Source organism: Aotus nancymaae, unplaced genomic scaffold (genome assembly GCF_030222135.1).
Source record: "Aotus nancymaae isolate 86718 unplaced genomic scaffold, 86718_ANA_hifiasm-v0.15.2.pri h1tg000018l, whole genome shotgun sequence".
Taxonomy (NCBI): domain Eukaryota; kingdom Metazoa; phylum Chordata; class Mammalia; order Primates; family Aotidae; genus Aotus; species Aotus nancymaae.
In genome coordinates this window covers 18,607,272-18,626,469 of record NW_026988430.1, presented here as the reverse complement: position 1 = coordinate 18,626,469, position 19,198 = coordinate 18,607,272, and the positions used below count along the sequence as shown (strand labels likewise).

The following is a 19,198-nucleotide window of genomic DNA, read 5'->3' as shown; positions in this document are numbered from 1 at the left end:
TGGCGGGCGTCTATAATCCCACCAACATGGTGAAATCCCTGTCTCTACTAAAAATAAAAAATAAAAAAAAAAAATTAGGTGGGCATGGCGGTGCGTGCACCTGTAGTCCCAGCTACTAAGGAGGCTGAGACAGGAGGATCGCTTGAACTCAAGAGACAACAGCAGCAGTGAGCTGAGATCATGCCACTGTACTCCAGCCTGGGTGACAGAGCAAGACTCTGTCTAAAATAAAATAAAAATGGGTCAGGGAGTGGGTGATGAATTTCTACTGCTAGATGTTAGGCCCTGCAATAAATGGATAGGTAGGATCACTGGGAGGCAGGGGTGGGTCCCTTCCTAATAGTCACTGAATCATACACACAACAATACCTTCTTGAGAGACAGGTCTCAGAGGCCTGGGAAAAGACTGGGGAGGAGTTCAGACCAGATGCCAGGCACTGTGCCTGCATTATTTCAATGAACCCTCTCTCATAGTTACTCCATAAACTATTATTTTCCTCATTTTACAGACAAGGTCACTGAAGCCCAAAGATGAAGTGACTTGCCCAAGTTCGCCCAGCTAGAAATTTAGGATTCCATGTCTCATTTCTAGCCCTGATACAGGTTGCTACTTGGGACACAGGGCAGGACTGTTTCTAGACCTCATGCCTGTGAATGCAGCCTCCCCAGATGGACAGAAAGCTTGGAGGACCTAGATCAGGCCCTAAAGGAGGGAGAGAGGGGGGATGGAGTATCCTCTCCCAGCTCATAAACTTTCTCGGCAGTGGAGGATGGTAGTGGAGGGACTCTGTCATTCACCCCATTGATCCTCAGAGTGTTGGCAGCTGTGTCTTGTGACTGGGTCCCTGGGCAGGGGTCAAGGGTCAGTGCCCCTGTTTCCTTTACCCTGCTCCCCTCTCCCCGGGGGCAACCTTTAACCCACCACCGCCCACATGCAAGTCTGCCTGCCTCTACACACTCTCCCGAGAGTTGTCCGAGCCCCGAGTGGACAGCGGCTGACTATGGAGAGCAGAGGCCCACTGGCCACCTCGCGCCTGCTGCTGTTGCTACTACTGCTTGCCACTCACCAGGGATGGGCCCTGAGACCTATTCTCCCCACCCAGGTGCAGGAGTGGGACAGGGGACTCAGCTCATGCCATCTTCCCTTCTCTCCTCCTCTGGCCCTGTAGCAATGCCTCTCCCTCTGTCTGTTTCTGAAAAGTCCTTACTCAGCCTTGTATATTTTCTCTTTCTGATAGAGAGCCCAGGACTCTCCAGGTGTCCACCTCAGCAATGGCCCAGGACACGAACCTGTTGCTGTCATGACCTTTGACCTCACCAAGATTACAAAGTATGGGGTTGGCCTAGTCCTTGACCCAGTCCCCTGGCCCTGCCCTCTCTCCATCAGCTCTTCTCTTTCCCTGTCTTCCTTTCCTTCTTTACCTGTGAACAACACCTCCCCCAAACCCGCACTGGCTCTCAAAGAGCACATGACATACACAGTCTTTCCTTCTGCATCCTTCCAGACCCTTCTCCTCCTTTGAGCTTCGAACCTGGGACCCAGAGGGAGTGATTTTTTATGGGGATACCAACCCTAAGGATGACTGGTTTATGCTGGGACTTCGGGATGGCAGGCCTGAGATCCAACTGCACAATTCCTGGGCCCAGCTTACGGTGGGTGCTGGACCACGGCTGGATGATGGGAGATGGCATCAGGTAAGCTAGCTCTGGTTCCCAGGGGAGGGATGTCTGGAGCTGGTCTGAGGAAAAGGAACGAAACCAAGTTATTGAGCATCCCTTTACCACTGTCATCTCATTTAATCTGCACGAACTCCCACAAAGTAGCTATTCTTGGCCCCATCTTATCTGATGGGAATTCTAAGGCTCAATCAGTAGGCAAGTGACAAGACCTTAGTGAGCCAAGGCCAAGGATGCCAGCTGAGTCTTTAAGGCATGTTCTTTCCACTATAGTACGAGGCTGCCTCCCAGGAAGGTGGCAGAGACAGATCCCAGGGGCCTCTGATTCTGCTTCCCACCTTCCTGCAGGTGGAAGTCAAGATTGATGGGGACTCTGTGCTGCTGAGGGTGGATGGGGAGGAGGTGCTGTGCCTGAGACAGGTCTCTGGGCCCCTGGCCAGCAAAGACCATCCTACCATGAGGATTGCGGTTGGGGGGCTGCTCTTCCCCTCTTCCAACCTTCGGTTGCCGGTAACTACATCACAGGGGCAGAACCCTAGCCAAGTCTTGGTAAAGCATGCTGGGTGGGTGGCCGTGGGAATCAAAGTCCTTGCTTTTAGGGAGAAGGGATGGGTTGAGAGCTGCAAGGGGGAGGCCAGATGCTCAGAGGGGAGTAGACTGAGGTGGGGAGGCCAGGACTGGGGCTTCGATGACCTGATTTCTATATCCCCATATCTTACCTCCATCACACTCCAGCTCATTCCTGCCCTGGATGGCTGCCTGCGCCGGGATTCCTGGCTGGACAAACAGGCCAAGATCTCAGCATCTGCCCCGACTAGCCTCAGAAGCTGTGATGTAGAATCAAATCCTGGGATATTTCTCCCTCCAGGGACTCATGCAGAATTCAATCTCCAAGGTAGATTTCCTTGGAGCCTATTTTCCCCACCTTGGCTAGCTCGGCCTGCCTCTGCCTTCCTCCACCACTGACCCCTTTCCTCCTTGAAGTCCTAGCTTTGAGGCCTCAGGATAATCATTTCTCCCCACAGACATTCCGCAGCCTCATGCAGAGCCCTGGGCCTTCTCTTTGGACCTGGGACTTGAGCAGGCAGCAGGCTCAGGCCACCTCCTTGCCCTTGGGACACCGGAGAACCCATCTTGGCTCAGTCTCTACCTCCAAGATCAAGTAAAGGGGGAGAATGGGGCCCTGCCTGTATTCAGTGGAGCCTGGAGCAATGAGGGAAGAGAGCAGTCCAAAATGTCAATATTAGGAAGTCTTCCAGCCCGGGAACATTGAGAGACCCTGGCTCTCCAAAATTGTTTTTTATTAATAATTAGCCAGGCATGGTGGTGCATGCCTGTAATCCCAAAGTGCTGGAGGCCAAGTCCAGAGGATCATTTGAGGCCGGGAGTTTGTGACCAACCTGGGCAACATAGCAGAGACTTCTGTCTCAAAAAAAAAAATTAGCCAGGCATGGTGGCACGTGTCTGTTGCCCTAGCTACTTAGGAGGCTGACACAAGAGGTTCACTGGAGCCCAGGAGTTTGAGACTGCAGTGAGCCATGATGGTGCCACTGCATTCTGACCTGGACCACGGTGAGACTCTGTCTTAAAAAGATAAAAATAAAAATAAGGTTTATGGATGGCACTCAAGGTTTATGGGCCAGGGACATATCTTGAAGCTGCTCACAGCAAGCAAACAGTTGACTTAGACTGCCTATTTACTTGGGGTGAGTGTGGTTTTAAAAAGGGTCAAGCCAAAAAAAATATATATATATATTGGGCAGGATTTAAGTGGTGTGAATGGCCAGTAGGTGGAGGCATAGCGAAGAGGCAGAACGAAGGCAGCTAGGGGTGAGGCCGCGGCAGGAGGCCAGGCTCATTCTTCCGTCCCTCACTACCATCTCTTTCCCACACACTCTGCAGAAGGTGGTGCTGTCTTCTGGGTTGGGACCAGGGCTGGATCTGCCCCTGGTCTTAGGACTCCCTCTTCAGCTGAAGCTGAGTATGTCCAGGGTGATCTTGAGCCAAGGGCTGAAGATGGAGGTCTTTGCCCTGCCTTCTTTACGCCTGGCTCCCCTCCTTAACCTCTGGGACCAGCCTCAAGGGCGTCTCTTCCTGGGAGCTTTACCAGGTAAGAAAGAATGATGTTCAAGTTCATTAGCACACCATTGGAAACAACTCAAGGGAGGGGGCACATTTTGAGGGGAAGAAAACTCTGGGAGGGAAGAATAGGCCCTCCCTATTCAAGAAGAAGATATGGGGGCAGTGGGAGGTAGTGCTTTTGCAAACTCAGGTTGGAGGAGTGGAAAAGTGGGGAGAAGATTCTGGATGCGATCCACCTTAATGCTCTAATGCCACCTCTGCACTACCTTCCTCTAGGAGAGGACTCTTCCACTTCTTTTTGCCTGAATGGCCTTTGGGCACAAGGTCAGAGGCTGGACGTGGACCGAGCCCTGAACAGAAGCCATGACATCTGGACTCACAGCTGCCCCCAGAACCCAGGCAATGGCACTGATGCTTCCCATTAAAGTTCCACCTAAGAAACCCCTTTGAAAGTTACTTACTATTCATTTATTCAACAAATATTCAACTAGCAATGTACCAAGCACTGTGCCAAGCATTGAGTTGTCTTTTTTTTTTTTTTTTTGAGACGGAGTTTCCCTCTTGTTGCCCAGGCTGGAGTGCAATGGCATGATGTCAGCTCACTGCAACCTCCACCTCCCGGGTTCAAGCAATTCTCCTGCCTCAACCTCCTGAGTGGCTGGGATTACAGGTGCACACCACCACGCCTGGCTAATTTTTTGTATTATTATTAATTTTTTCTTGAGACAGAGTCTTGCTCTGTCACCCGGGCTGGAGTGCAGTGGCGAAATCTCAGCTCACTGCAACCTCTGCCTCCTGGGTTCAAGCAATTCTCTGCCTCAGCCTCTTGAGTAGCTGGGATTATAGTCACCTGCCACCATGCCTGGTTAATTTTTTTGTATTTTTAGTAGAGATGGGATTTCATCATATTGGCCAGGCTGGTCTTGAACCCCTGACCTCAGGTGATCCTCCTGCCTCAGCCTCCCAACGTGTTGGGATTACAGCAGTGAGCCACCATGCCCTGCTGAAAATGATGACTTCTTAGGCTGAGATCCCAGCAACAACCCCCACAGACAGACACACCCCAGATATGGGTCACTTTCTGGAAGTCAGGACCCACCTTATTCCTCAGAATCTACTCCCTTTGAGACTCCAGTTTCCTGTCTCTGTGGCTGGTCCAGAGAGATCAGGAGGAAGGGAAGAGATGGGATTTTGTCGTCTCAGTCATCTGGTCCTTGGACTGGCCATTGCTGCCCAAGGAAGGAGCAGCAGGGGGCGTGCGAGGGTCACAGGGAGATGTGGGCAGGGGTTCTGGAAAAAAGGGTTCTGGAGGCAGCGAGAAAGATAAAGGGAGGAGAGCAGCAGGAGAAAGGTCCCTCTCTCTCTCTCCTGGTCTCGGTCCACTTGCCGCGTTCCCAGAAGAATTTGTCTCTATTCTATTAAGCAAGAACTGGTTTGTGCTGGTCCCAGCTGGGAAAAACAGACAGATTTGGGAATATCTCTGCCCTCAAAGAATATGGTGACCCAGCTCTCAACCACAGACCTCTGGAGAATGCTGGTGCCCCAGCATCTCTCCCTGGGGAACCCTCATGCCCAAGCCTCTAGCCTCTAGCCCCCAGCTCCCAGTCTTCAGCTCTCTTAGGAATCCTTGTGTTCTAGCCCAAAGCTCCCAGCCTACTAAGAAGCCCTGGGGCTCAAGCCCTCCATCCTCATTCCTCTCAAGAACCATTAGGTTGGGCAGGCGCAGTGGCTCACACCTACAATCCCAGCACTTTGGGAGGCAGAAGAGGGGGCATCACCTGAAGTTAGGAGTTTCAGACCAGCCTTGCCAACATAGTAAAACCCCGTCTCTACTAAAAATACAAAAATTAGCTGGGTGTGGTGGTGGACGCCTGTAATCCCAGCTGCTCTAGAGGCTGAGGCAGGAGAATCGCTTGAACTCTGGAGGCGGAGGTTTCAGTGAGCCAAGATCGTGCCACTACATTCCAACCTGGGCGACAAAGTGAGATTCTGTCTCAAAATAAAATACATAAATAAATAAATAAATAAATAAATAAATAAATAAAATTTAAAAAGAACCATTAGGTTAAAGCATCCCTCATCTCTAGATTCCATGAGAATCCCAATGTCCGAGCCTCCTAGTTTCTTTCGTTGTTTTTGTTCTGAGATCGAGTCTCACTTTGTTGCCCAGGCTGGAGTGCAGTGGCATCATGTCGGCTCACTGCAACCTCTACCTCCCGGGTTCAAGTGATTCTTCTGCCTCAGCCTCCCAAGTAGCTGGGACTACAGGTACGCACCAGCACACCCAGCTAATTTTTGTATTTTTAGTAGAGAAGAGGTTTCACTATGTTGGCCAGGATGGTCTCGATCTCTTGACTTGGTGATCCATCCACCTCTGCCTCCCAAAGTGCTGGGACTACAGGTGTGAGCCACTGTGCCCAGCCTTTTTTTTTATTTTGAGATGGAATCTTATTCTGTCACCCAGGCTGGAGTGCAGTGGCACGATCTCGGCTCACTGCAACCTCCGCCTCCTGAGTTCAAGCGATTCTCCTGCTTCGGTCTCCAGAGTAGCTGGATTACAGGCGCCCATGCCCGGTTAATTTTTGTATCTTTAGTAGAGACAGGGTTTCACCATATTGGTCAGGCTGATATGAACTCCTGACCTCAGGTGATCTGCTCGCCTAGTCCTCCCAAAGTGCTGGGATTACAAGCATAAGCCACCATGCCCAGCCAAGCCTCCTAGTTTCTTACAAGGATCTTTTCACCAGTAACACAGGCAGCAGGGTGAGTCACTCATTGGAGCTGCTGTCCCCTTCTACAAGGATCAGCCAGGACCTAAATGACCCAGGGTAAGGAGGCCCTGGGGAGTCTCTAGGGTAGAAGACACAAATCCCAAGCTCTGCCTGGTACCTCTCCTAATCTTGACCCTATAGACCCTCTCAGGATCTACACCTGCTTCTACCTAGCCAGCAGTGTTTGTACAGGAGTCTTCAGCATGGAGAGGGCATTCAAAAAATTTTTTTTTAATTTTTATTTATTTATTTATTTTTGAGACGGAGTTTTGCTCTTGTTGCCCAGTATGGAGTGTGATAGCGCGATCTCGGCTCACCACAACCTCCACCTCCTGGGTTCAAGCAATTCTCCTGCCTCAGCCACCCTAGTAGCTGGGGTTACAGGCATGTGCCACCACACCTGGCTAATTTTTGTATTTTTAGTAGCGGCAGGGTTTCTCCATGTTCATCAGGCTAGTCTTGAACTCCCAACCTCAGGTAATCTGCCCGCTTCGGCCTCCCAAAGTGCTGGAATTACAGGCGTGAGCCACTGTGCCCAGCAAGGGTGTCCAAATTTAACTCTGGCCTCCTGACAATGGTCAGGGTTAACCTAGGACACATGAGCACCTGCGAGGTACCAGGTACTGTTCTAGATACTGAGGATGCATCGATGAAAAGGACGAACACCATCCCTGCCCTGATGGAACTTATTATTATTATTATTATTATTTTTTGAGACGGAGTTTTGCTCTTGTTACCCAGGCTGGAGTGCAATGGCGTGATCTCGGCTCACTGCAACCTCTGCCTCCTGGGTTCAGGCAATTCTCCTGCCTCAGCCTCCTTAGTAGCTGGGATTACAGGCACGCGCCACCATGCCCAGCTAATTTTTTGTATTTTTAGTAGAGACGGGGTTTCACCATGTTGACCAGGATGGTCTCGATCTCTTGACCTCATGATCCACCCGCCTCAGCCTCCCAAAGTGCTGGGATTACAGGCGTGAGCCACCGCGCCCGGCCCTTCCTGATGGAACTTATAATATAGTAGAGGGGAAGCAAACAAGAAAACAAATAAGCAGGGTTATTTCAGATAGTGGTTAGAGCAATAAAGGAAATAAAATTCTGTAATATAATAGGAGAGGGAAGGGAGGGGCAACATTAGCTGGGTGGTGAGGGAAGTCACTTGAGCAGAGACCTGAATAATGAAAAGAATCATCCCGTGGAGGCCTGTGGAGTGCGAGCCAGCAGGGAGGGGGGTCAAAGAGCCCGGATGCACCTGGGCACCCACCAAGGGAGTTGTTCTGAGTGCCAACATCCTGACCTTTTGTCCCTGGAATCTCCCTGGAGCTGGGAGCTGGCTTTTCTCTCCTCCCTCCACCCCACCCTCTCCAGGACATTGTGCCCCCAACCTCTCTTTCCCCAGCCTGCCCTAGATTCCAAGATTCCTGATTACCATCCAGAGCTGTCTACACTCTCTCATTAAGACTGACTTTGCTTTGACACTGACTTTGCCAGGCCCCCACCAAGGGCACCTACGATGCCTGCCCAGTGTCCCCTGCCTTCCCCACACTCCCCAAAAAACTTTCCAGAGCTTGGCAGCACATCCTAAAGCCTCTGGGCCTGATCTACCCACTCACTCCACCCCACCACTGCCTCTCTTTCTCTCTTTCTCTCCCTCCCTGCTGCCCCCACCCCCACCAACTTTCTTTCAATTAACATGTATTGGCTGCTGACAGTAGGCCAAAAACACTGTGTTAGTTAGTCCACCACAGGGACTCTAAGGATGAATAAAACTTCGTACTGGCCCTAGAGAACCAGAGTCTTTTTTTTTCTTTTGAGACAGTCTTGCTCGGTCCCCCAGGCTGGAATGCAATGGCGTGATCTTGGCTCTCTGCAACCTTCACTTCCTGGGTTCAAGTGGTTCTCCTGCCTCAGCCTCAGCCTCTCGAGTAGCTGGGATTACAGGCACGCACCAAGGATTACAGGCATCTGAGATACCAAGGAACCTGGTTACTAGTTCTACCAAGGACCATCAAAGAAATGAGTTATGGCCAGGTGCGGCACCTCAGGCCTGTAATCCCAGAACATTGGGAGGCCAAGGTGGGCAGATCATCTTAAGTCAGGAGTTCAAGACCAGCCTGGCCAGTATGGTGAAACTCCATCTCTACTAAAAATATGAAAATTAGCTGGGTGTGGTGGCAGGCTTCTGTAATCCCAGCTACTGGGGAGGCTGAGGCAGGAGAATTGCTTGAACCCGGGAGGCAGAGGTTGCAGTGAGCTGAGATCGCGCCACTGCACTCCAGCCTGGGCAATAGAGCAAGACTCTGGAACAAAAAAATTAAAAGCATGGAAAAACAAAAGAAATGAGTTGTTAGATGTGTGAAGTTGAGCATGACAAAACCTCTGTAACACTGTTTCCCAGCTACAAAATGGGTTTCTCTATCTAAAAGGTTGCTATGAAGATCTGATGAAATCATGTAGATAAAATGTATAGCATAGTGTTTTGCATACAGAAAGTGCTTAATATATAAGAGAGACATATTTCTCAAGATACATGAGAAATGTTGGTTGTTCTTATTAATCTCACACATAGTTCTTTTTTTTTTCTTTCTTTTTCTTTTTTTTGAGACAGAGTTTCGCTCTTGTTACCCAGGCTGGAGTGCAACGGCGTGATCTCGGCTCACCGCAACCTCCGCCTCCTGAGTTCAAGCAATTCTCCTGCCTCAGCCTCCCGAGTAGCTGGGACTACAAGCTGCGCCACCATGCCCAGCTAATTTATGTATTTTTAGTAGAGACGGGGTTTCACCCATGTTGACCAGGATGGTCTGGATCTCTTGACCTCGTGATCCACCCGCCTCGGCCTCCCAAAGTGCTGGGATTATAGGTGTGAGCCACTGTGCTCGGCCACACATAGTTCTTGACATATTAGTCTGCGCTGTGGGTATGAAAGAGCAGAGAGGGCATGTGAAGCGGCTGAACCATGGATGGTCTAAGATGGCATGAGGGCAGATAGGGGGCTCCTTGGGCTATGTGGCCTTGTGTGCCCGCTGAGGAGCTGGAGCTTGATCTGGTCAGTCAATAAACTTCCTCTTTTAATCTCTTCTTCTTCTTTTTTTTTTTTTTGAGACAGGTTCTTGTTCTGTCTCTGTCGCCCAGGCAGTGGTGCGATTTTAGCTCACTGCAACCTCCACCTCCTGGGTTCAAGCGATTCTCCTGCCTCAGTTTCCTGAGTTGCTGGGATTACAGGTACGCACCACCACGCCTGACTAATTTTCTGAATGTTTAGTGAGCTGGGGTTTCACCATGTTGGCTAGGCTCGTCTTGAACTTCTGGCCTCAAGTGATCCACCCACCTTGGCCTCCGAAAGTGCTGGGATTACAGCCGTGAGCCACTGCATGGCTTTCTTTCTTTCTTTCTCTCCTTCCTTCCTTCCTCCTCCTCCTCCTCCTTCTTCTTCTTCTTTTCTCTCTCTCTTTCTTTCTTGAGATGGAGTTTCACTCTTGTTCCCCAGGCTGGAGTGCAATGGCACAATCTCAGCTCACTGCAACCTCTGCCTCCTGGGTTCAAGCAAATCTCCTGCCTCGGCCTCCTGAGTAGCTGGGATTACAGGCGCCCACCACCATGCCTGGCTATATTTTGTATTTTTAGTAGAGATGGGGTTTTGCCATGTTGGTCAGACTGGTCTCAAACTCCTGAACTCTGGTTCACCGTGTTAGCCAGGATGGTCTTGATCTCCCGACACGATCTGCCGTCTTCGGCCTCCCAAAGTTTTGGGATTACAGGCGTGAGCCACCGTTCAGGCTTCTTCTCTTATTTTCTTTTTATTTCTTTCCTTTCCTTCCTTCCTTCCTTCTTTCAACTGTGGTAAAATATACACAACATAACATTTACCATCTGAGCTCTTTTTTTGTTTGTTTTTGAGACAAGGTCTTATTCTGTTGCCCAGGCTGGAGTACATTGGTGCAATCATGGCTTACTTCCTGGGCTCAAGAAATCCTCTCACCTCAGCTTCCCCAGTAGTTGGGACTACAGGCATGCACCACTATGCCTGACTAATTTTTTTTTCTTTTTGAGACAGAGTCTTGCTCTGCTGACCAGGCTAGAGTGCAGTGGTGCAACCTCAGCTCACTGTAACCTCTGCCTCCTGGGTTCAAGCGATTCTCCTGCATCAGCCCCCCAAGTAGTTGGAATTACAGGCATGTGCCAACATGCCTGGTTAATTTTTGTATTTTTAGTAGAGACAGGGTTTCACCATGTTGGCCAGGCTGGTCTCGAACTCCTGACCTCAAGTGATCCACCTGCCTCTGCCTCCCAAAGTGCTGGGATTATAGGTGTGAGGCACTGTGCCCAGCCTAATTTTTAAATTTTTTTGTATAGATGTGGTCCCACTGGTCTGGAACTCCTGAGTTGAAATGAGTCTCCTACTTTGGCCTCCCAAAATGCTGGGATTACAGGTATGAGCCACTGCGCCAGGCCCATCTTAAACCTTTTTTTTTTTTTTATAAGGAGTCTTTCTCTGTTGCCCAGGCTGGCTGGAGTGCAGTGGCACGACCTTGGCTCACTGCAACCTCCGCCTCCTGGGTTCAAGCAATTCTCCTGCCTTAGCCTTCTGAGTAGCTGGATTACAGGCACACGCCACCATGCCCAGCTAACCTTTTTTGTATTTTTAGTAGAAACAGGATTTCACCACGTTGGTAAGGTTGGTCTCAAACTCCTGACCTTGTGATCTGCCCACCTTGGCCTCCCAAAGTGCTGGGATTACAGGTGTGAGCCACTGCACCCGGCTGATCGTAACCATTTTAAGTGTACATTTCAGTGGCATTAACTCCAGTCACTATGTTGTGCAACCATCACCACCATCCATTTCCAGAACCCTTTTCATCTTTGTAAAACTGAGACTCTGTCCCCATTAAACAGCACTTTTCCATTCTCCCTCCCCCGATATCTGCGTTTCAGAGCTCTCCTCTTTCCTTGTTCTTGTCTCTGCAAACACCCATTTTCTTGGGAACACAGACAGCTAAGTCCCTGCAATTGCATGGACTGAGGGGAAGGGGAACAACGGGTACAGACTCAGGATAATCTGGATATGGCAGATGGGGTATAGGGGCTCTCATGCCCTGGTTCCTTTCTGGAGATGCTGGTGGAAAAGGTGGGTTCCAGGAGAAGGCTGGAGGTTTTTTTTTTTTTGAGACAGAGTTTCGCTCTTGTTACCCAGGCTGGAGTGCAATGGCGCCATCTCGGCTCACCGCAACCGCCGCCTCCTGGGTTCAGGCAATTCTCCTGCCTCAGCCTCCTGAGTAGCTGGGATTATAGGCACGCACCACCATGCCCAGCTAATTTTTGTATTTTTAGTAGAGATGGGGTTTCACCATGTTGACCAGGATGGTCTCGATCTCTTGACCTCATGATACACCCGCCTCGGCCTCCCAAAGTGCTGGGATTACAGGCGTGAGCCACCACACCCGGCCTAGGCTGGAGGTTTTTAATGGCTCTTTTCTGCCCAGGTTTTTCAGATCTCCCCTTTCTCAGCTTGGTTCCCTCGGAACACCAATGTTGCACTTAACGCAGAGCCCCCTCCACTCTCGTCCTTCCCCTCCTCCCAACCTGCCGGAGAAGACAGCAAGGAAGGGAGCAACAGGTATCTCATCCTTACTCCATAATCCCCCTACAGTGCACAGAAGATACTTATTTTTTTATTTCCAATTGAGCATGGGATATAGGGCAGAGACTGAGCCAGGAACTCCGAGGCCACCCTTGGCTGTGTTTGCTAAGCTTTATGTCTTGAGGATACGGACCAGGTCTCATCTTTCCAAATGGAGTCTGGACCACTTCAATGCTTCTTGCCTGAGGACGGAAAGAGCAAGTTGCTTCTGAAGTTCCTTGCAGAAGGAGCCTTTCCATGTTCATACCCAATTCAGCAGTCAAACACTATCTTTGGTAGCTCTATGGGTTTCTTGAGTTTGAAGAAAGTGTAAATAGTCTAACACAAAGGCCTGTTCTCAAAGAGCTTAGAGCGCTTAGAGCCTAGTTGAAGAGATAAAACACACACAAGAGTTTTCTTTTCTTTCTTTTCTTTTGAGACTGAGTTTTCCTCTTGTTGCCTAAGCTGGAGTGCAATGGCATGATTTCAGGTCACTGCAACCTCTGCCTCCTGGGTACAAGCGATTCTCTTGCCTCAGCCTCCCAAGTAGCTGTGATTACAGGCACGTACCACCACCACCTTCTCCTTCAGGAAGGAGAGTGACATGATTACATAAAACCACAGGAAGTGGTTTTTTAGTAGAGACAGGGTTTCACTATGTTGGCCAGACTGGTCTTGAACTCCTGACCTCCTGATCCACCCGCTTTGGCCTATCAAAGTGCTGGGATTAAAAGTGTGAGCCACCGCACCTGGCCGCCCAGCTAGTTTTGTATTTTTAGTAGAAACGGGGTTTCACCATGTTGGCCAGGCTGGTCTGGAACTCCTCATCTCAGGTGATCTGCTTGCCCAGGTCTCCCAAAGGGCTAGAATTACAGGCATGGTAATTATTGTGTTTTTAGTAGAGATGGGGTTTCACCATGTTGGCCAGGCTGGTCTTGAACCTCTGACCTCAAGTGATCTGCCTGTCTGGGACTCTCAAAGTGCTGGGATTATAGGTATGAGCCCCTTTGCCCAGCCCATTTTCACTAAATGTAATCATGTCACTCTCCCTGAGACTTCAGAATTGTTTTCTTTATTTTTATTTTTATTATTTATTACTATTATTATTATTATTATTATTTATTATTATGTTTTGTTGTTGAGACGAAGTTTCACTCGTTACCCAGGCTGGAGTGCAATGGCACGATCTCGGCTCACCGCAACCTCCACCTCCTGGGTTCAGGTAATTCTCCTGCCTCAGCCTCCTGAGTAGCTGGGATTATAGGCATGCGCCACCATGCCCAGCTAATTTTTTGTATTTTTAGTAGAGACGGGGTTTCACCATGTTGACCAGGATGGTCTTGATCTCTTGACCTCGTGATCCACCCACCTTGGCCTCCCAAAGTGCTGGGATTACAGGCGTGAGCCACCGCGCCCAGCCTTACTATTATTTTTTATAAGACGGAGTTTCACCATGTTGGTCAGGCTGGTCTTGAACTCCTGACCTCAGGTGATCCACCTTGGCCTCCAAAGTGCTTGGATTACAGGCGTGAGCCACCACGCCTGGCCTACAGAATTGTTTTCATGGTGGCTGAATTAAAATCCAAACCATATCCACTAGATGAGATATGAGGGTGAAAATATCCAACCACTCCCTTAGGCCTACGAGGACTCTATGGTTTGGCCCCTGCCTAGCTCTCGACCCTCTTGCTGTATCCATCTTGCCTTTGTTCATTAAATCCCAGCCTTTGCACTTTCACTTCCTTCTTCCTGGAAATCTCTTCCCTTACCTCTCCTTATACCTCCTTTTGGGCATTTAAGTCCTTACATGAACAGTCATTTCCCTCCCAGGAGTTCAAGGCTGCAGTAAGCCACAGTTGCACCACTGTACTCCAGCCTGGGTGACAGACCAAGACTGTGTCTCAGAAAAAAAGTTGCCTTCTCAGTAAGGCCATTCCTGACCATCCAGGCACTCTCTGGTACATTAGCCTGTTCTATCTTTTTCATGCACAATATTAACATTATTAAACTGGGCGTGGTGGCTTACGCCTGTAATCTCAGCACTTTGGGAGGCCAGGGCGGGTGGATCACCTGAGGTCAGGAGTTCAAGACCAGCCTGATGAACATGGAGAAACCATGTCAATCTAAAAATACAAAATTAGCCAGATGTGGTGGTGCATGCCTGTAATCCCAGCTACTGAGGCTGAGGCAGGAGAATCTCTTTTTTTTTTCTTTATAGAGATGGGGTTTCTCCATGTTGTCCAGGCTGGTCTTGAACTCCTGACCTCAGGTGATCCACCCACCTTGGCCTCCCAAAGTGCTGGGATTACAGGCGTGAGCCACCGCGCCCTGCTGGAGAATCTCTTGAACCTGGGAGGTGGAGGTTGTGGTGAGCTGAGATAGCACCCTTGCACTCCAGCCTGGGCAACAAGAGTGAAACTTTCTCTCAAAAATACAAAAATACAAAAATTAGCTAGGCATGGTGGTGCACACCTGTAATCCCAGTTACTTGAGAGGCTGAAGCAGGAGAATTGCTTGAATCTGGGAGGTGGAGGTTGCAGGGGGCTGAGATTGCGCCACTGTACTCCAGCCTGGGTGACAGAAGTGCTGTCTCAAACAAGACTCTGTCTCAAAAAAAATAATAATAACAATAATATTAACATGATCATATTTGTTTGCTTTTGTTTATTGTCTACTGGAGTGGGAGACCCAGGAACACAGGGAACAGAATAGTAATAGCACCTGGCTCTAAGCAAATGCTCATTAGATATAGCATCAAATGGGCTGGTCGTGGTGGCCCATGCTTACAATCCCAGCACTTTGGGAGGACAAGGTGGGTGGATCACCTGAAGTCAGGAGTTCAAGACCAGCCGGACCAACATGACAAAACCTCGTTTCTACTAAAAATGCAAAAACCAGCCAGGCACGATGGTGGGCACCTGTAATCCCAGCTACTGGGGAGGCTGAGGCAGGAGAATTACTTGAATCTGGGAGGTGGTGTAAGGTTTGTTCTTGCCGAGTTTAAAAGGAAGAAACTGAGGCCAATGTAAAGGAATTTATTCAGGCTCCCGGGCGAGGTTCTGCAGTCCAACAGGACAGGCCAGAGAAGTCGCACAGACTCCGCTCAGACGTGTGGTTTTATAGGGAGTGAAGGAGTTCGATTGGTTGTGGGAGAGCAGGACTACTATTGGGTAAGGTTACAAGCCTTTGTTTGCATACAGGACTTGGCTGCTATTGGTTAGAATTACTCGGCTGCTATTGGCTAGAAAGACTCGGCTGCTATTGGCTAGAATCACAAGACCCCGCTTGCATACTGGGTTCTTTAAGGGAAAGCCAGGCTGTGCGAAAAGGGGAAAAGGGAACATGCCGGAGCTTGTCTGAGCTTTCGGGGAAAAAAGGTGGTGGGGGGTGTACGTCCGAGCTCCCGTCGAGGCAATCGGCCTTACAGGTGGAGGTTGCAGTGAGCTGAGACCGCACTATTGCAGTCGAGGCTGGGCGACAAGAGCGAAACTCCATCTCAAAAATAAATAAATATATAAATAAAGGTATGCATCAAATGAATGAATGGGAGTTGGGGCTGGCCTCTGAAGGGTAGGCAGTCTTCCCAGACAAAGGAATGAAATGCACAGAGGTGTGAAGTCAGGGGTAAGCACAGTCTACCCCAGGAGTGGCTGGCTCGGGTCCAGCAGAGGACTAGACGTGGACTGGTATGAAAGGAGGTTGGGGACACAGGATGGGTGTAGATTGTGGAGTACTCTGCAGTTTAGACTGAAGAATCAGGACTCTATCCTGTGGGGTAATGGGAAGCCACTGAAGAACTTTCAGCTGAGGAGTGGCCTAATTAAAGGTATATTTTGAGAAAATTAGTCCCGAGTCTGCCGCAGAATAGACTGAAGCAGGACCAACTGCATAACTGTCAGGACCCAGTGCAAAAGGGACATGCAGGGCCCCTTGTTCAAAAAGTAGGGGAAAAAGTGCCATTAGAGGCACTAAAATATAAACTTTTTTTTTTTTTGAGACAAACTCTCACTCTGTCACCTAGGCTGGAATGCAGTGGCATGATCTTGGTTCACTGCAGCCTCCACCTCCTGGGTTCAAGCAATTCCTCCCTCAGCCTCCCGAGTAGCTGGGACTACCACCACTCCCGGCTAATTTTTGTATTTTTTTGCAGAGATGGGATTTCCCCATGTTGGTCAGGCTGGTTTCGAATTCCTGACCTCAAATAATCCACATGCCTCGGCCTCCCAAAGTGCTGGGGATTACAAGTATGAGCAACCACACCCAGCCTCAACTATTTTCCTTTCATCAACTTCTCATGGTTTTTGTTTTAGAGACAGGGTCTTGCTATGTTGCCCAGACTGGAGTACAGTAACGTTATCTTGGCTTACTGCAACCTCTGCTTCCTGGGTTCAAGCAATTCTTCTGCCTCAGCCTCCTGAGTAGCTGGGATTACAGGTACGTGCCACCATGCCAGACTAATTTTTGTATTTTTACTAGAGACAGGGTTTTGCCATGTTGGCCAGCCTGGTCTCGAACTCCTGGATTCAAGTGATCCGCCCACATCAGCCTCCCAAAGTGCTGAAATTACCGGTGTGAGCCACTGCACCCAGCATGTCCACTGAATGATCTTCCAGTCTCAGCCTTCAAGTAGCTGGGGTTACAGGCACACATCACCACACCTGGCTTTCTCATGGTATTTTTTTTCTTTGCTATTTAATGTTTAAATGTTTAAAACAGGCCAGTAGAGATGGCTCACACCTGTAATCCCAGCACTTTGGGAGGCTGAGGCGAGTGGATTACTTGATGTCGGGAGTTTGAGCCTGGCGAGCATGGCAAAACCTCGTCTTTACCAAAAATGCAAAAATTAGCTGGGTGTGGTGGCAGGTGCCTGTAATATTAGTTACTCAGGAGGTTGAAGCTTGAAAATTGCTTGAGCCTGGGAGGCAGAAGTTGCAGTAAGCCGAGTTCATGCTGTTGCACTCCAGCCCGGGTGACAGACTGAGACCCTGTCTCAAAAAACAAAAAGATATTTAAAATAAACATTTTTCAGGCCAGGAGCGGAGGCTTACGCTTGTAATCCCAGCACTTTGGGAGGCCCAGGCAGGCGGATCACCTGAGGTCAGGAGTTCAAGGCCAGCCTGGCTAACATGATGAAACCCTGTCTCTACTAAAAATACAAAAAATGAGTGGGGCATGGTGGTAAGAGCCTGTAATCCCAGCTACTCGGGAGGCTGAGGCAGGAGAATCTCTTGAACACAGGAGGCGGAGGTTGCAGTGAGCCGAGATTGTGCCATTGTACTCTAGCTTGGGCAACAAGAACAAAACTCCATCTTGAAAAAAAAAATGGGGGTCTTGATTTTGACCAGACTGGTCTCAAACTTCTGGCCTGAAGCAATCTTCTCATCTTGGCCTCCCAAAGTACTGGGATTACAGGTGTGAGCCCAGCGTAACATTTTTCTACCTTCAGCTTCCTGATAAAGAAGGAAGGACTGAAAGGAAAAGGAACCATGGGTTGCCTCAGACTTCCCTTTCCTTCTATGTCATTGTTGCCAGGCTAAGTGGCCCAAATAGGGAAGTGACATGACTAAGAAAAGATCTCATAAGATGTGGTGATCATCCATGCTTCCTAAAATGCCATTGCTTGCTTTCTGTGTTCAAAGCCAAGTTCTGCTCTCAGTGGAGAGTGTGGTCTCTCAGCTGTCAGCACTCCCACTTATTCATTCTTTTTGTTTTTTTTTTTGAGATAGTCTCGGGCTGGGCATGGTGGTTCACGCCTGTAATCCCTGCACTTTGGGAGGCCAAGGCCAGCGGATCACAAGGTCAAGAGATCAAGACCATCCTTGCCAACATGGTAAAACCCCATCTCTAAAAAAAACACAAAAGTTAAAAAAAAAAAGAAAAAGAGAAGGCCAGGCGCGGTGGCTCACACGCCTGTAATCCCAGCACTTTGGGAGGCCGAGGTGGGTGGATCACGAGGTCAAGAGATGGAGACCATCCTGGTCAACATGGTGAAGCCCCGTCTCTACTAAAAATACAAAAAATTAGCTGAGCATGGTGGCGCGTGCCTGTAATCCCAGCTACTCAGGAGGCTGAGGCAGGAGAATTGCCTGAACCCAGGAGGTGGAGGTTGCGGTGAGCCGAGATCGCGCCATTGCACTCCAGCCTGGGTAACAACAGTGAAACTTCGTCACACACACACAAAAAAAGATAGTCTCTCATTCTGTCACCTACGCTGGGGTGCAGCGGCGTGATCACAGCGATCCAATCCTCCCAGATCAGCCTCCTAAGTAGCTGGGACTAGAGGTGTGTGCCACCATGCTTGTGTAAGTTTTTTTTTTGAGACGGAGTCTCACTCTTCACCAGGCTGGAGTACAGTGGTGCAATCTCAGCTCATTGCAAACTCTGCCTCTTGGATTCAAGAGATTCTCCTGCCTCAGCCTCCCAAGTAGCTGGGACTACAGGCGCACACCACCACTCCCAGCTAATTTTTGTATTTTTAGTAGAGACAGGGTTTCACCATGTTGGCCAGGATGGTCTTGATCTCTTGACCTCGTGATCCATCCACCTCAGCCTCTCAAAGTACTAGGATTACAGGCAACAGCCACTGCGCCCGGTGCCTGGCTAATTTTTTTTTTTTGAGACGGAGTTTCGCTCTTGTTACCTAGACTGGAGTGCAATGGCGCGATCTCGGCTCACCACAACTTCTGCCTCCTGGGTTCAGGCAATTCTCCTGCCTCAGTCTCCTGAGCAGCTGGGATTACAGGCACATGCCACCATGCCCAGCTAATTTTTTGTATTTTTAGTAGAGACGGGGTTTCACCATGTTTACCAGGATGGTCTCGATCTCTTGACCTCGTGATCCACCCACCTTGGCCTCCCAAAGTGCTGGGATTACAGGTGTGAGCCACCGTGCCTGGCCTTTTTTTTTTTTTTTTAAAGACGAGGTTTCACCATGTTGGTCAGGCTGGTCTTGAACTCCCGACCTCAGGTAATCTGCCTGCCTTGGCCTCCAAAGTGCTTGGATTACAGGCGTGGGCTACCACGCCCAGCCTAATTTTTAAAGAAATTTTTCA

The 19,198-nt window shown here is 49.5% G+C and overlaps 1 protein-coding gene across 5 annotated transcripts; it reads left to right on the top strand.

The window, feature by feature from the left end:
- Positions 1-949: 949 nt before the first annotated feature.
- SHBG (sex hormone binding globulin) lies at positions 950-16,695 on the top strand. 5 transcript variants are annotated; one of them, XR_010343340.1, is made up of 9 exons: positions 955-1,103; positions 1,239-1,330; positions 1,506-1,695; positions 2,026-2,187; positions 2,413-2,572; positions 2,703-2,839; positions 3,580-3,787; positions 9,138-9,751; positions 16,457-16,695. XR_010343340.1 is itself a non-coding variant. In XM_064378365.1 (8 exons), the coding sequence occupies exons 1-8, from the start codon at positions 1,002-1,004 to the stop codon at positions 9,176-9,178; spliced, it is 1,092 nt and encodes a 363-aa protein (XP_064234435.1). In that variant the 5' UTR covers positions 955-1,001; the 3' UTR covers positions 9,179-10,022. The 5 variants fall into 5 exon arrangements, 3 of the variants coding, with proteins under 3 accessions (XP_012312925.2, XP_064234435.1, XP_012312924.2); XR_010343341.1 differs by lacking the exon at positions 16,457-16,695 and adding an exon at positions 10,883-10,970; XM_064378365.1 differs by lacking the exon at positions 16,457-16,695 and having other exon boundaries at positions 9,138-10,022.
- Positions 16,696-19,198: the final 2,503 nt, after the last annotated feature.

Excerpts from the sequence above, each read along its gene's own strand:
- SHBG (XM_012457501.2), top strand. The coding sequence starts at position 1,002 with ATGGAGAGCAGAGGCCCACTGGCCACCTCGCGCCTGCTGCTGTTGCTA. Across the intron at positions 1,104-1,238 it reads GACCTATTCTCCCCACCCAG|AGAGCCCAGGACTCTCCAGG; the intron begins GTGCAGGAGTGG and ends TCTTTCTGATAG. Across the intron at positions 3,788-4,035 it reads CTTCCTGGGAGCTTTACCAG|GAGAGGACTCTTCCACTTCT; the intron begins GTAAGAAAGAAT and ends ACCTTCCTCTAG.